The sequence below is a fragment of the Abramis brama genome (genome assembly GCF_963993115.1).
Source record: "Abramis brama genome assembly, chromosome: 3".
In the NCBI taxonomy this organism is placed as follows: Eukaryota; Metazoa; Chordata; class Actinopteri; order Cypriniformes; family Leuciscidae; genus Abramis; species Abramis brama.
In genome coordinates this window covers 30,661,836-30,674,647 of record NC_139965.1, presented here as the reverse complement: position 1 = coordinate 30,674,647, position 12,812 = coordinate 30,661,836, and the positions used below count along the sequence as shown (strand labels likewise).

Genomic DNA, 12,812 nt, shown 5'->3' with positions numbered 1-12,812 from the left:
CAGTAAGCAGACCAATAGCTGAAGATCTAAAATAAGTTAAAAATGTTAAGTAAAAATGTTAATTAATTTAATTGTCTTATTTTTATTTATAAATGAGCTTAAATGTTAAGTTAACACAACTAAGATTTATTTTGATCTCACATGGCCTGCACTGTGTTGGATTTACTTAAAATGTATATGTGTTGGATTTACTTAAAATGTATATGTGTTGGATTTACTTAAAATGTATATGCACCATTTTTGCATCACACTTTTTAAGTAATCCCAACTTGGAATAATTTTACTTAAAATAAACAAGAAAACCTTTGTTATACGTACTTATATTTTTAAGTAAAGAATGTTGCATGAACTCAAATATTTAAGTACATTATTAACTTTAAGTAAAATTATTACAAGTTGGGATTACTTAAAAAGTATGATGCAAAAATGGTGCATATATATTTTAAGTAAATCCAACACATCATTTTTTAGAGTGTGGAGCATGTTTTAGTGGGTGTGTGGATAATGTGCTTTAAAGCAATGAGAGATGAGCCTCTTTTGGACGTTGATGCAAGAGGGCAATTCAGAACTCAAAAGTGACATGAGCCAATGGCCCCCTTAAGACAGAAAGACACACACACACAGCTCAGAGCTGATGTAGCTCAGAGGTTGCTTTAGGACAAGCTGCCATTGTGAGTTTAAGAGACATATTTTGTGAGCGTGACATGGCCTGCAACCTTCTCTCTTCTTCCAAAAAAACACACAATTTTGTTTTTATATTATGACTTTGACTGATGACTACTGACATATATTATTTTTACAGTTTAAGGGTGGGTTGCACCAATAAGGATTAAGCTTAAATCTAGATTAAATCAAGGTTTATCTAATAATTCTGTTGCACTAAACTTTAAAAATAAGCAGGTTTACATTTAAACCACCCTTTTGATCCTGGATTTAATTTATATTTAAGATAGATTAAATTTAATCCTGTTGCTAAATAACTTTAAACTCGGATTTAAATCTCAATTAGGGATTAACTTTAAATTTACAGGTTAGGAGGTTTAAATAAAATTAAGTGCACCTACAAATGAAAGATGTGGCTGATTGAACAAAGATAGAAACAGTGGGTGTGTCATCAGGTCTCAGAGAGGTGTTTATTACAAACAAAAATGAAGATTAAAGCACAGAGTCTGAGGGTCGCGCCGGCCCGGAATCGTTGTTACGGCACTGTCAAGAACAGAGATAGTCACTCCACGAATCATGCTAGTTGTTTTTTCTTATCTCGATTGTTTTGTCATATATTATGTTGCCATATTACTCTATAAATATATTTCCAGGCTTATGAAATCTGCACACACTTCCGCAATTTTCCTTTTTAATTGCCTACTTGATCAGTAACGGTCTCTCTACGTAGCAGTTTATTTCCTTTAACGGCAAGAGCTACTTATGTCAGAGAGGGAGAATTTCTGGTGTTCAATAAAGGAGGAAATGGAATATTAAAATTGTTGCAGTTTAATTAGAATGGCAAATCCATCATGGCGGAGAAAATTTATTGTAAATGGAGGTTTCAATCACAGGTTACAATTCTAATCCCTGATTTGTTAATCTGTGTTTAAAATTAAGTGGTGAAAAACAACTCGATTTAAAATAAAACCCGGACATCACACAGGTGGTGAAGCGATAATGATTATTGCTGTAAATAACAAACATTGCATCTGATAACTACTTTGCTATTTTTGTTCTCCGTTGTTTTCCTTTATTTCCAGATGTTTGATTTAATAGAATGGGTTCCCTCTTACGTCACAGTTCTCCCAGAGTACGAGAACACATTCACAGATTTTCACTCTTCAGAAATGGCACTTTTATTCTTTTCACAAACTAAAATATGTAGAATGAAATATTGAATGACAGATTGTACTGGATATTAGCTTGCCTGTTTGCTCAAGAGCATGATTTATTTAAGTCACACTAACAAGAAACTATGTTTCTAACCACAAGCTGTGTGCTGCAGTTTCAAACACACAACTTTGCGATGCTGTTTGCAAATGTTTGTTAGAATTAAGACTTCGGGAAACACTGAATCATTTAACTTTGTTGGTAATAATAGAATGATGATTTTGGCAACCACACCAATGGATAGTTTTTATCCCATGACAGTATATTACATTACATTTTACTGGTCAGATCTCTCGCGCCATAACACCAACCAGACGTAGGAGTGTTGTAGTCCTGTCTGTTTTTGCAATTCTGTTACTGAAGTGGTACAGAAATAACACATTCCGCTTTAAATTAATATGTTTAGTATTACAAAAGAGAATTTATTTTTAGCATTTTTACGTTAAATAAAATGTACATGTTAACATGCCCTTATGAAGCAGTTTTCCTCATTACATAGCTCCAATGTTGTTTTCATGGAATGGATTCTATTGACCCCTCCTTGAACTGCCACCTTAACGTGGTGGAGGGGTTTGAGTACCCGAATGACCCTAGGAGCTATGTTGTCCGGGGCTATATGCCCCTGGTAGGGTCTCCCAAGGCAAACAGGTCCTAGGCGACGGGTCAGACTAAGAGCGGTTCAGAAACCCCTTATGAAGAAATTAAATCCAAGGACCGTGACGTCGCCCGGTATGGCGCAGCCGGGGCCCCACCCTGGAGCCAGGCCTGGGGTTGGGGCTCGTGTGCGAGCGCCTGGTGGCCGGGCCTCCCCCCACGCGGTCCGGCCGGGCTCAGCCCGAAGGAGCGACGTGGGGCCGACTTCCCGTAGGCTCACCACCTACTTTGTGGTCGTTTCATCTGACCTCTGGCCGTATGTCTTGGACACATTTGGGTGAAGAGAGGGGCGGAGCTGTCAACTGATCACCACCTGGTGGTGAGTTGGATCCGATGGCGGGGGAGGAAGCTGGACAGACTCGGCAGACCCAAGCGTACTGTAAGGGTCTGCTGGGAACTGCTGCCCGAGTCTCCTGTCAGAGAGATCTTCAACTCCCACCTCCGGCGGAGCTTCGACCGGATCCCGAGGGAGGCTGGAGATATTGAGTCCGAGTGGACCATGTTCTCCACATCCATTGTCGAAGCGGCCGCTCGGAGCTGTGGCCGTAAGGTCTCCGGTGCCTGTCGAGGCGGCAATCCCCGAACCCGGTGGTGGACACCGGAAGTAAGGGATGCCGTCAAGCTAAAGAAGGAGTCCTATCTGGCCTGGTTGGCTTGTGGGACTCCTGAGGCAGCTGACGGGTACCGGCAGGCCAAGCGGACTGCAGCCCGGGTGGTTGTGGAGGCAAAAACTCGGGCCTGGGAGGAGTTCGGTGAGGCCATGGAGAAGGACTATCGGCTGGCCTCGAAGAGATTCTGGCAAACCGTCCGGCGCCTCAGGAGAGGGAAGCAGTGCCCTACCAACGCTGTCTACAGTGGAGGTGGGCAGCTGTTGACCTCAACTGGGGATGTCGTTGGACGGTGGAAGGAATACTTCGAGGATCTCCTCAATCCCGCCGTCACGTCTTCCATTGAGGAAGCAGAGGCTGAGGGCTCAGAGGTGGACTCGTCCATCACCCGGGCTGAAGTCACCGAGGTAGTCAAGAAACTCCTCGGTGGCAAGGCACCGGGGGTGGATGAGATCCGCCCTGAGTACCTCAAGTCTCTGGATGCTGTGGGGCTGTCTTGGCTGACACGCCTCTGCAGCATCGTGTGGCAGTCGGGGACAGTGCCTTTGGACTGGCAGACTGGGGTGGTGGTCCCTCTTTTTAAGAAGGGGGACCGGAGGGTGTGTTCCAACTACAGGGGGATCACACTTCTCAGCCTCCCTGGGAAAGTCTATGCCAGGGTACTGGAGAGGAGAATACGGGCGATAGTAGAACCTCGGATTCAAGAGGAACAGTGCGGTTTTTGTCCAGGCCGTGGAACACTGGACCAGCTCTATACCCTCTACAGGGTGCTGGAGGGTTCATGGGAGTTTGCCCAACCAATCCACATGTGCTTTGTGGATTTGGAGAAGGCATTCGACTGTGTCCCTCGCGGCGTCCTGTGGAGGGTGCTCCGGGAGTATGGGAGTCCGGTTCCTGTATGACCGGAGCAGGAGCTTGGTTCGCATTGCCGGCATTAAGTCAGACTTGTTCCCGGTGCATGTTGGACTCCGGCAGGGCTGCCCTTTGTCGCCGGTTCTGTTCATAATTTTTATGGACAGAATTTCTAGGCGCAGCCAGGGGCCAGAGGGTGTCAGGTTTGGGGACAACACGATTTCGTCTCTGCTCTTTGCAGATGATGTTGTCGTGTTGGCCCCATCAGACCAGGACCTTCAGCATGCACTGGGACGGTTTGCAGCCGAGTGTGAAGCGGCTGGGATGAGAATCAGCACCTCAAAATCCGAGGCCATGGTCCTCAGTCGGAAAAGGGTGGCTTGCTCACTTCAGGCTGGTGGAGAGTTCCTGCCTCAAGTGGAGGAGTTTAAGTATCTTGGGGTTTTGTTCACGAGTGAGGGAAGGATGGAACGAGAGATTGACAGACGGATCGGTGCAGCTTCTGCAGTAATGCGGTCGATGTACCGGTCTATCGTGGTAAAGAAAGAGCTGAGCCGCAAGGCGAAGCTCTCGATTTACCGGTCAATCTACGTTCCTACTCTCACCTATGGTCATGAGCTGTGGGTCATGACCGAAAGGACAAGATCCCGGATACAGGCGGCCGAAATGAGCTTTCTCCGCAGGGTGGCTGGGCGATCCCTTAGAGATAGGGTGAGAAGCTCAGTCACTCGGGAGGAGCTCAGAGTAGAGCCGCTGCTCCTCCACATCGAGAGGGGTCAGCTGAGGTGGCTCGGGCATCTGTTTCGGATGCCTCCTGGATGCCTTCCCGGGAAGGTGTTCCGGGCGCGTCCCACTGGGAGGAGACCCCGGGGAAGACCTAGGACACGCTGGAGGGACTATGTCTCACGGCTGGCCTGGGAACGCCTCGGTGCCCCCCTGGAAGAGCTGGAGGAAGTGTCTAGGGAGAGGGAGGTCTGGGCATCTCTGCTTAGACTGCTGCCCCCGCGACCCGGCCCCAGATAAGCAGAAGAAGATGGTATGGTATGGTATGGTATGGTATGGTATGGTATGGTATGGTATGGTATGGATTTAATTGAGGTTTGAACAGACTATGTATGTGGCTTTCAGAAAAAAAAATTTTTTTTACTTAGAATGAGATATTTTTAAAAGGCTGCCTGTGGGTTCGCAATCACAATGCTTGGTTGGATAATTTCCTAAATCTATAATTGTGTGTTCTATAATTGTGTGAATAATGAGTGGAGCAGTGGGCTAGATTCTGTGCTGATAAGTGCTGATACATACTGTTACAAAAGCCACATGCATAAACCACATCCACATTTCATTTGCGAACAAAGACATCAACAAGAATCAGCCTATACTACATTTTGTTAAAATTAATTATAGGTCATTAAATTCATTAGAGGGGAAAATCATTCTTTAGAAAGTTTTTTTTTAAAACTACTTAATCTAAAAATGATTTTATTTGCAAGGTGCTGTGTGATACTGTGTGTAATGTACTTTTTAACTCTAATTAGAGTAAAAGTACCACTGCTGACAGTCCCCAGACTTAATGACTCAAATCACATAGCAGCAATGTTGCCAGCCACTGTCCTAATCACTCCAGCAGCCCTCCCGTACACGCTTCCTGCTGCCCGCTAGCGCAACTGAGTGTTCAGACACATTCAGTGTTACACTGATCCACTGAAGGCTAGAAAGGAAAGAAATCAACAGTACTGTAAAAAGCAGAGGCTGGTGGACAGAGTTAGAGGGACACAGAGAGCCTAGTTTCTTCTTTAACTAAAGCCCATGTGACATTTCCTTAAGTTTCAACCCTGCTGAGATGGAAGGAAGGGCAGCGGGAGAGAAAGAGCAGAAAAGAGAGAGAGATCCAGGCTACTGACCTGAAACTAAAGTGACAGAGTATATTTAGCCTGCCGATTGTCTGCTTTCTCCCCATTCACTCACTTCTGCCCAACCACACACCAGTGCTCTAATTAAAATCAGGGTTTTTTTTATTTTTTTTAGAGTCGAGGAGAGTCAAATGTTCAATCTCGCTAAATGAACATAATCGGTGTGATAATTTTTTTATATTCAAACTATTAACTGAAACCTTTTAAGATGTGAAAAAGGGTGTTGAAATATTTAAGAAAGATCTTAGTTCTATAATCAGCAGATCTCTAATTCATTGCAGTAAGGGACTATTTGCCCTAAGATCATCTTTAAATGAGTAGCATGTCAGGCATCCGAGTACTGTACAGATGAATGAAAAGCAGACTAATGTATTATACTGAAGTATCTGGGCAGCCAGAAGAGTCATTCTCTCAGTGAACCAGCGAGCCAGACAGACACAAGGTTCAGACAGCCCTCATCAATATAAAATAAACTCAATCTCTCCCTTCCCCTCCTTAATATAATGACACCAGTGGCAAAGAGGTCACGCTGCTCTCTTGCTGTCAAACTCTTCTGAGGCTTGTTAAAGAAGCTCAGTTATGCAATTCCTCTGAGTGCTTTCCAATTATTATTCAATGCATAAAGGCTCATTAAAACGTATAACTCAGCTGTTAAGTTACAGGGCTCTTTTCAAAATAATAGCTCCTACTTGCAAATCCCTGCACGTTTAAACGTAAAATGTTAAATAAACGTAATTTCTACGTAATTTGTAGCTGTGGATATTTTCTCAGCTGCCCATTATCTCAGAGGTGCTAGAATGCATTCAGAAGGCTAAAACAAGCTGCACACCAGGGTAAAGCAGAAACAATCTCTGTTTCAATGCATGCGCACATATCTGATCTCAACCTCTCGCTGGTAGTGCTCCTTTGAAATTATAATACCCCACAAACTATCATCTCTGCATTAAACAGGAAGAAGGAGATGAAAGGAAAAGCTGCATATCATTACTGTGACGTTAGCTAATCACACCCTGCAAGACTAAAAGAAGACAGTGTCAGATAAACTACTGAAATTCTGAGAGCTCTTTTTTCATCATTCTTTTACAAGGAAAAATAAACTACAGTTTCCAGCACCGCTCCAAAATCAGTCAATGCAGATTTGTAGCAATTAACTTCCGTTATCACACAGCACCTATCTCTCGCATCAAAACAGAGGATCAGGCAAGCGAGACTGCAGATATAATGTCCTGTACATGAACTCAAACGTATCATTCCAGAATTATAATTAAGGGTTGTGTGCCATTTTTCTACCCATAGTATGTGAAGTAGTGCACATTCTTTTGCAAGCCCTTAAAAGTGCATTAGTAGCTTTCTGCTTTTTTCTCCGCAAAATGGCAAAATACCAAGTTCCCATATGCTGTTACATATACATTAATATGTATGACCAGATAAATGAGAAAGTTGATAGTTGAGGGGAGGGATTATTCACGGTTACTTTTGGAAAAGTATGCCACTTTTACATACAATTTCCTAAGCTATTAAAATCACTATCATGTAGTTTTAAGTTTGAGCCTATAGTCATGTCTCTGAAAGTGGTGTACTGTGAGCTATTTTACCTCGTCCTTGTTGAGTGGTCGGAATCTAGCCTGGTATCTGCTGAGCTCCACGTTGAGACGGTGAACTGTCATCTTCAGCCCATCATTCTCATCCACCAGCTCCTGAGCCTGCTGCCTCAGACTCAGCAACTCAGAGCTTTCACCTACACGCACACACACAATTGCACATAGTTAGATCAGAGCTGATTTATGCAAAACCACACAATAAAACAGCAAAAGAACTCAGGCAAGAACTCCCACCCAGATATGTACACATTATGGGTGTTTCTTCAACTATGGACACTTTGGGTCCTCTGGAAATATAGGTACATGCATCATGGGAGAATTCTGTCAATCTTTTTTTACCTGAACAGGTTTGAACAAGTGTCATTTCCACCACATCTCAAATAACCATTTATTTCATGTTGGAAATTATATTTTAATATTTATATTTTCTTGCCTTAAGGCTAATTTCATTAGCTACAATTTTAGGTAGCCTAAAACCTTTAGGTAGCCTAATATTTTACTTTTTTTTTCTTCATATTTTCACAATATGTTCACAAGTGATATTTCTCTTGATTTTAAAGGGGTCATGAACTGAGAATTCAAATTTTCCTTAATCTTTTGACAGTTAAGAGTTCGTTAAACTATAAAAATACCCTGCAAGTTTCAAAACTCAAACCTTCCTTGTTATTCCAAAAACTGCTTTTATTGAAACCAAGGCTAGAAAACGACAGGATCTCAAAAGTGGAGACTTATGACGTCACAGGGCAGCGAAAGACCGCCTTTGCAGAAGAATATCAACCCCTACGTCTACATCATCGCGTCATTGGCCCCGCGGTCCCCGCCCACTGGAGCGTTAGTGAATAGTGACATGAGAATGAGAAAAGATCAACACAGGATCAATACCATTACCTTCCAAACGACCCTAATGCTAGGATAGTGGGGTTTCCCTCTTTTCAACAATGTGAATGTCTCAGCAGTGCATTATTTGCTTGTATTCAGTGTATTTCACTGTGGATTATTTGGTAAATTTCGGCGCAGGCTTTGCAAACAGACTTTTACAATATGGATCTGCCAGCAACGCCACGAACATGTAAGTTAAGTAATCATGTTTATTTGAATGCCTGATCTGTGATTAGTGATTTCTGATGTACAATTATTCAAGATTCTCTCTCAAAATCGTTCAATACTATTTATGCATCAGTAAATCAAGCCACTGACTAAACGACCAACTTCACATCGTTTCTCTTAGTAGGATGAAAATAATCTTACTTAAACTGAGATTAAATTACATACAGAAATCGATCAAAGAAGCTCCCTTTCCAATCGCCCAAGCTGTCAATCACACAGCTTGAGTTTATCTGGACACGTGCCAAAACTCGCTATGAAATAATGACGCTGTTACACTGCACAACAAAGCAATTACTGTATTTACATCGTGTTTGCATTATTATTTGGTGAAAGCATTCATTTACGCGATCAACAGACTGTCTGTCATTTGCTCAGTGCTCATCAATGCAACCTTTCATGTGATTGGAATAGATCCAAATATATGATCAATGCTTTTCACGATTCGTTAATCTCGATAGCTGTAAGAGTAAAAACGTTGTAAAAGTATTCAAGTTTGCAAACATGTCAGCCAATCACAGCAGTGGGCGTTTACACTGAAGTCTCACAGCAGACACGCCCCTTCAAACAGATCGTTCAAATCAGAGGCTAAAATCAGGCTTGGAAAAATGCCTTTTATTTCTAAATTATGACATTTTTTATGTAAAAATCATACTAACATTATAAGGGCACCCCAGGAAACATTATAAAATAATAAAATAATCCAGTTCATGACCCCTTTAATTTGTTTTGTTTTCTGCACACATCACATATGTCTCATAAATCATCTCTTCACTGTAGTCTCCTTGGTAACCAGGTAGACTATCTTTTGTAAAAAATTTACTAGGGGATAAATTGTTGGTTGTGACGGGAATGATGCCACAGCTGAAGGACAGTTATGTGAACAATGATGGAAATCATTTTCACACAATAAATATTCAAATGGTTTTGTTTATTTCACTACTTTTACAAATGTAACACACACAAAAAAACAAACAAGGATTTAATTTGAAAACCTTCAAATGGCTCTATCATATTTTTACAATAAACATAAATGGGTTGCACTCACATACAGCGGCAAAGAAGACCTTCCTAAGAATGTCATATTAATAATTCATTATTTTATAATTAATTTTTAATAATGAATTATAACTGAGTTATTAATAATTAAAGTCCCTCTGTAGTCAATCATTTTATCCTTTAAAACTTATCTTTGATCACCAAAATTACATATTTAAACGTTTTTGGTTTTTTTTCCAGGGAAAATGTATACGCGGAACCATGAATATGCTAATCAGCCCCACCTCCACTCACTCGCGCCAGCTCAGAGATCCGCTCGGCCAACTTACTGAGGTAAGCGCTGTACAATAGTATCGCTCAACCCCTGAGACATAAAACTCTTGAAGTTTCAAGGGATAGTTCACCCACAAATGAAAATGTGCTGTTAATTTACTTACCCTCAGGACATCAAAGATGTAGGTGTCTTTTTTTTCTTCATTAGAACAGTTAATAAGATTTTTAGCTAAAACTGTGGTCCTTGGTGATTCATATAATGCAAGTCAACCGCTACGTCCCTTTGAGAGTCAAAAAAACATATACAGGCAAAACAAAATTAATATCCATGGCTCCTGACGATTCATTAAGGTCTTATGAAGTGAAACGATCGGCCTATGCAAGAAACTGAATGAATTACAGCCAATGGCTGTGGATTACAGGTAATAATGTTGTGAATAATGTTCAGGTTCTTGCATAGACCTCAATGTATCGTCAGGAGCCATGGATATTAATTTGGTTTTGGCTGTATATGTTTTTTTGACTCTCAAAGGGACGTATCGGTTGACTTGCATTATATGAATCACCAAGGACCAAAGTTTCAGCTAAAAATTGCATTTCTACTGAAGAAAAAAAGACATTTACATCTTGGATGGCCTGAGGGTGAGGTGAGCAAATAAAAAGCAAATTTTCATTTTTGGGTGAACTAACCCTTTAAGAAACACCCATACACTACATTCAGTTGCCATTTTAATAGGTACACCTGTACACCCGCTGTTTAATGCAGATAACTAATAAGCCAATCATCACATAAAGACATTGTCAAAAGAGTTTTAGTGTTTGTTCAAACCCAACAGCACAGGGAAGAAATGTGATCTACAGTGAGTGATTTTGACCTTTGAATGATTGTCTGTCTGATGGGGTGAACTGAGTATTTCAGAATCTGCTGACCTCATACACAACAGTTTCTAGACACTATTTTACAAAAAAAAAATGGTGTGAAGAAAATATGCCTGAATGTGCAGCTGACAAATCTGTAGTAAGTATGTAATGCTATCATGTCAGTGTGGACCATGAAAAAGTAAGGCTGTTTTGGGAATCCTTTCTAGAATTAGAATGTTGTACCTTATAAAGGGGCCACTGAATATGAAAAGAGCAAAAGTCAAAACACAACCAACTTACCTTCATTAAAAATGGCTTGTTTAAGGTTCTTTACAGCTCAGTTTACAGCTCATAAAATGTACAATTTGAAACGCTGATTGAAATACCTTGAAGTAGGCATATGTTGAAAATTAGAGCCAATCTGCATTTGCATTGTAGATTCACAGTAGGTTACTAAAAGGGATAGTTCAGCCAAAAATTTCAATTCTGCCATCGTTTAATTCTCCCCATGCTACTCCAAAACTTGCATATTTGAGAATGTTTGAAGACCTGGATAATTTTTGAAGACTGTGCAAGTCAACTTACGGTACAATGAATGGGGGCTGGAACTTTCAAGCTTCGAAAAGAACACAAAATCACTGTATGAATTTCATAAAAGAATCATTAAAATGGTCTATAAGATTTTTATATCCAAACATAGATTTGGAGCAATAAGAGGGTAAGTAAATGATGACAGAATTATAATTTTTTGGAGAACTATCCCTTTAATGATGGATAGGCCACAGTGAGCGCAGTGGGATGTGTAGCAGCACCTGTGGAGTTTCCTCTCTCTGTGTGAGAGTGGCAGAGCTCCTGCTGGAGATGCTCTATGTGCCGACTCTGTTGTAAACATCTCTTCTCCCGTGTTTCCTTCTCCTGAGCCAGAATTTGAGTCTGCTCCCTCAGCTCCTTTACAAGCGCTTGCTGCACCTCTAGCGTACTGCGCAACACTTCACTGGCCTCTGCACCACACAGCCACACACGCCACACAGGGCAGGGCAAAACACGGCAAATCCACACACAGAATAGAAACCACAGAACAGAAATGCAAATATATTACATAAGAATATGACAGACAAAACTCAAAGTATAAAAACAAAACGGAAAACAAGACACAGCAATACAATGCAACACACCACAATATAACACACCAACAACAACAGCACAAAATGCAAAGACAGGACAGAGGGAAGAGGGAAGATTGACAGGAGGATGGACATAAAGAAATGAAACGTGACAAGAAAAAGCAATGTGAAGATTTTCAGATTTTCTTTCTAAGATGGACTATAGCCTATTAATTCCACTTGATGTGCAAACAGTACAACATGTTTATGACTATCGGTTTAATCGTAATACACATTTATGAGTCTGGCGCTCTATAGTCTGTTGAGAATACTCAGTACATTCATTCCATTAGTCTAGCTGAGCTTAAAGGGTTAGTTCACCCAAAAATGAAAATTCTGTCAGTAATTACTCACCCTCATGTTGTTCCAACCCCGTAAGACCTTCGTTCATCTTCGGAACACAAATTAAGATATTTTTTATTAAATCTGAGAGCTGGATCACCCCTCCATAGGCTTCTAAGACATTATAACTTGCTGGCCCAGAAAATGTATTAAAGACATCGTTAATATAGTCCAAGTGACTACAGTGGCTCAATCTTAAGTTTATAAAGCGACGAGAATACTTTTTATATTAACGATGTCTTTAATACATTTTCTGGGCCGGCAAGTTATAATGTCTTAGAAGCCTACGGAGGGGTGATCCAGCTCTCAGATTTAATCAAAAATATCTTAATTTGTGTTCCGAAGATGAACGAAGGTCTTACGGGGTTGGAACAACATGAGGGTGAGTAATTACTGACAGAATTTAAATTTTTGGGTGAACTAACCCTTTAATGTCAAACAAATCACATTAGCACTGATTAAAATACACACTCTGTTCGATCCTATATCTTCATGAAAATAAGCAGCATAAACAAATTAGAGAAAGACAACCTTAATATTATTAAATAACTTATACAACTAATGAGATCT

The 12,812-nt window shown here is 41.0% G+C and overlaps 1 protein-coding gene across 1 annotated transcript in view; it reads right to left on the bottom strand.

The window, feature by feature from the left end:
* The window catches only part of cep89 (centrosomal protein 89), a 128,381-nt gene that overhangs the window by 106,117 nt on the left and 9,452 nt on the right, over positions 1–12,812 (bottom strand). Inside the window, exons 8-9 of the mRNA XM_084109634.1 lie at positions 11,550–11,822; positions 7,495–7,637 (exon numbers count right to left, since the gene is read on the bottom strand). Coding sequence (XP_083965760.1) covers positions 7,495–7,637; positions 11,550–11,822 — 416 coding nt within the window. The remainder of the gene's footprint in view (positions 1–7,494; positions 7,638–11,549; positions 11,823–12,812) is intronic.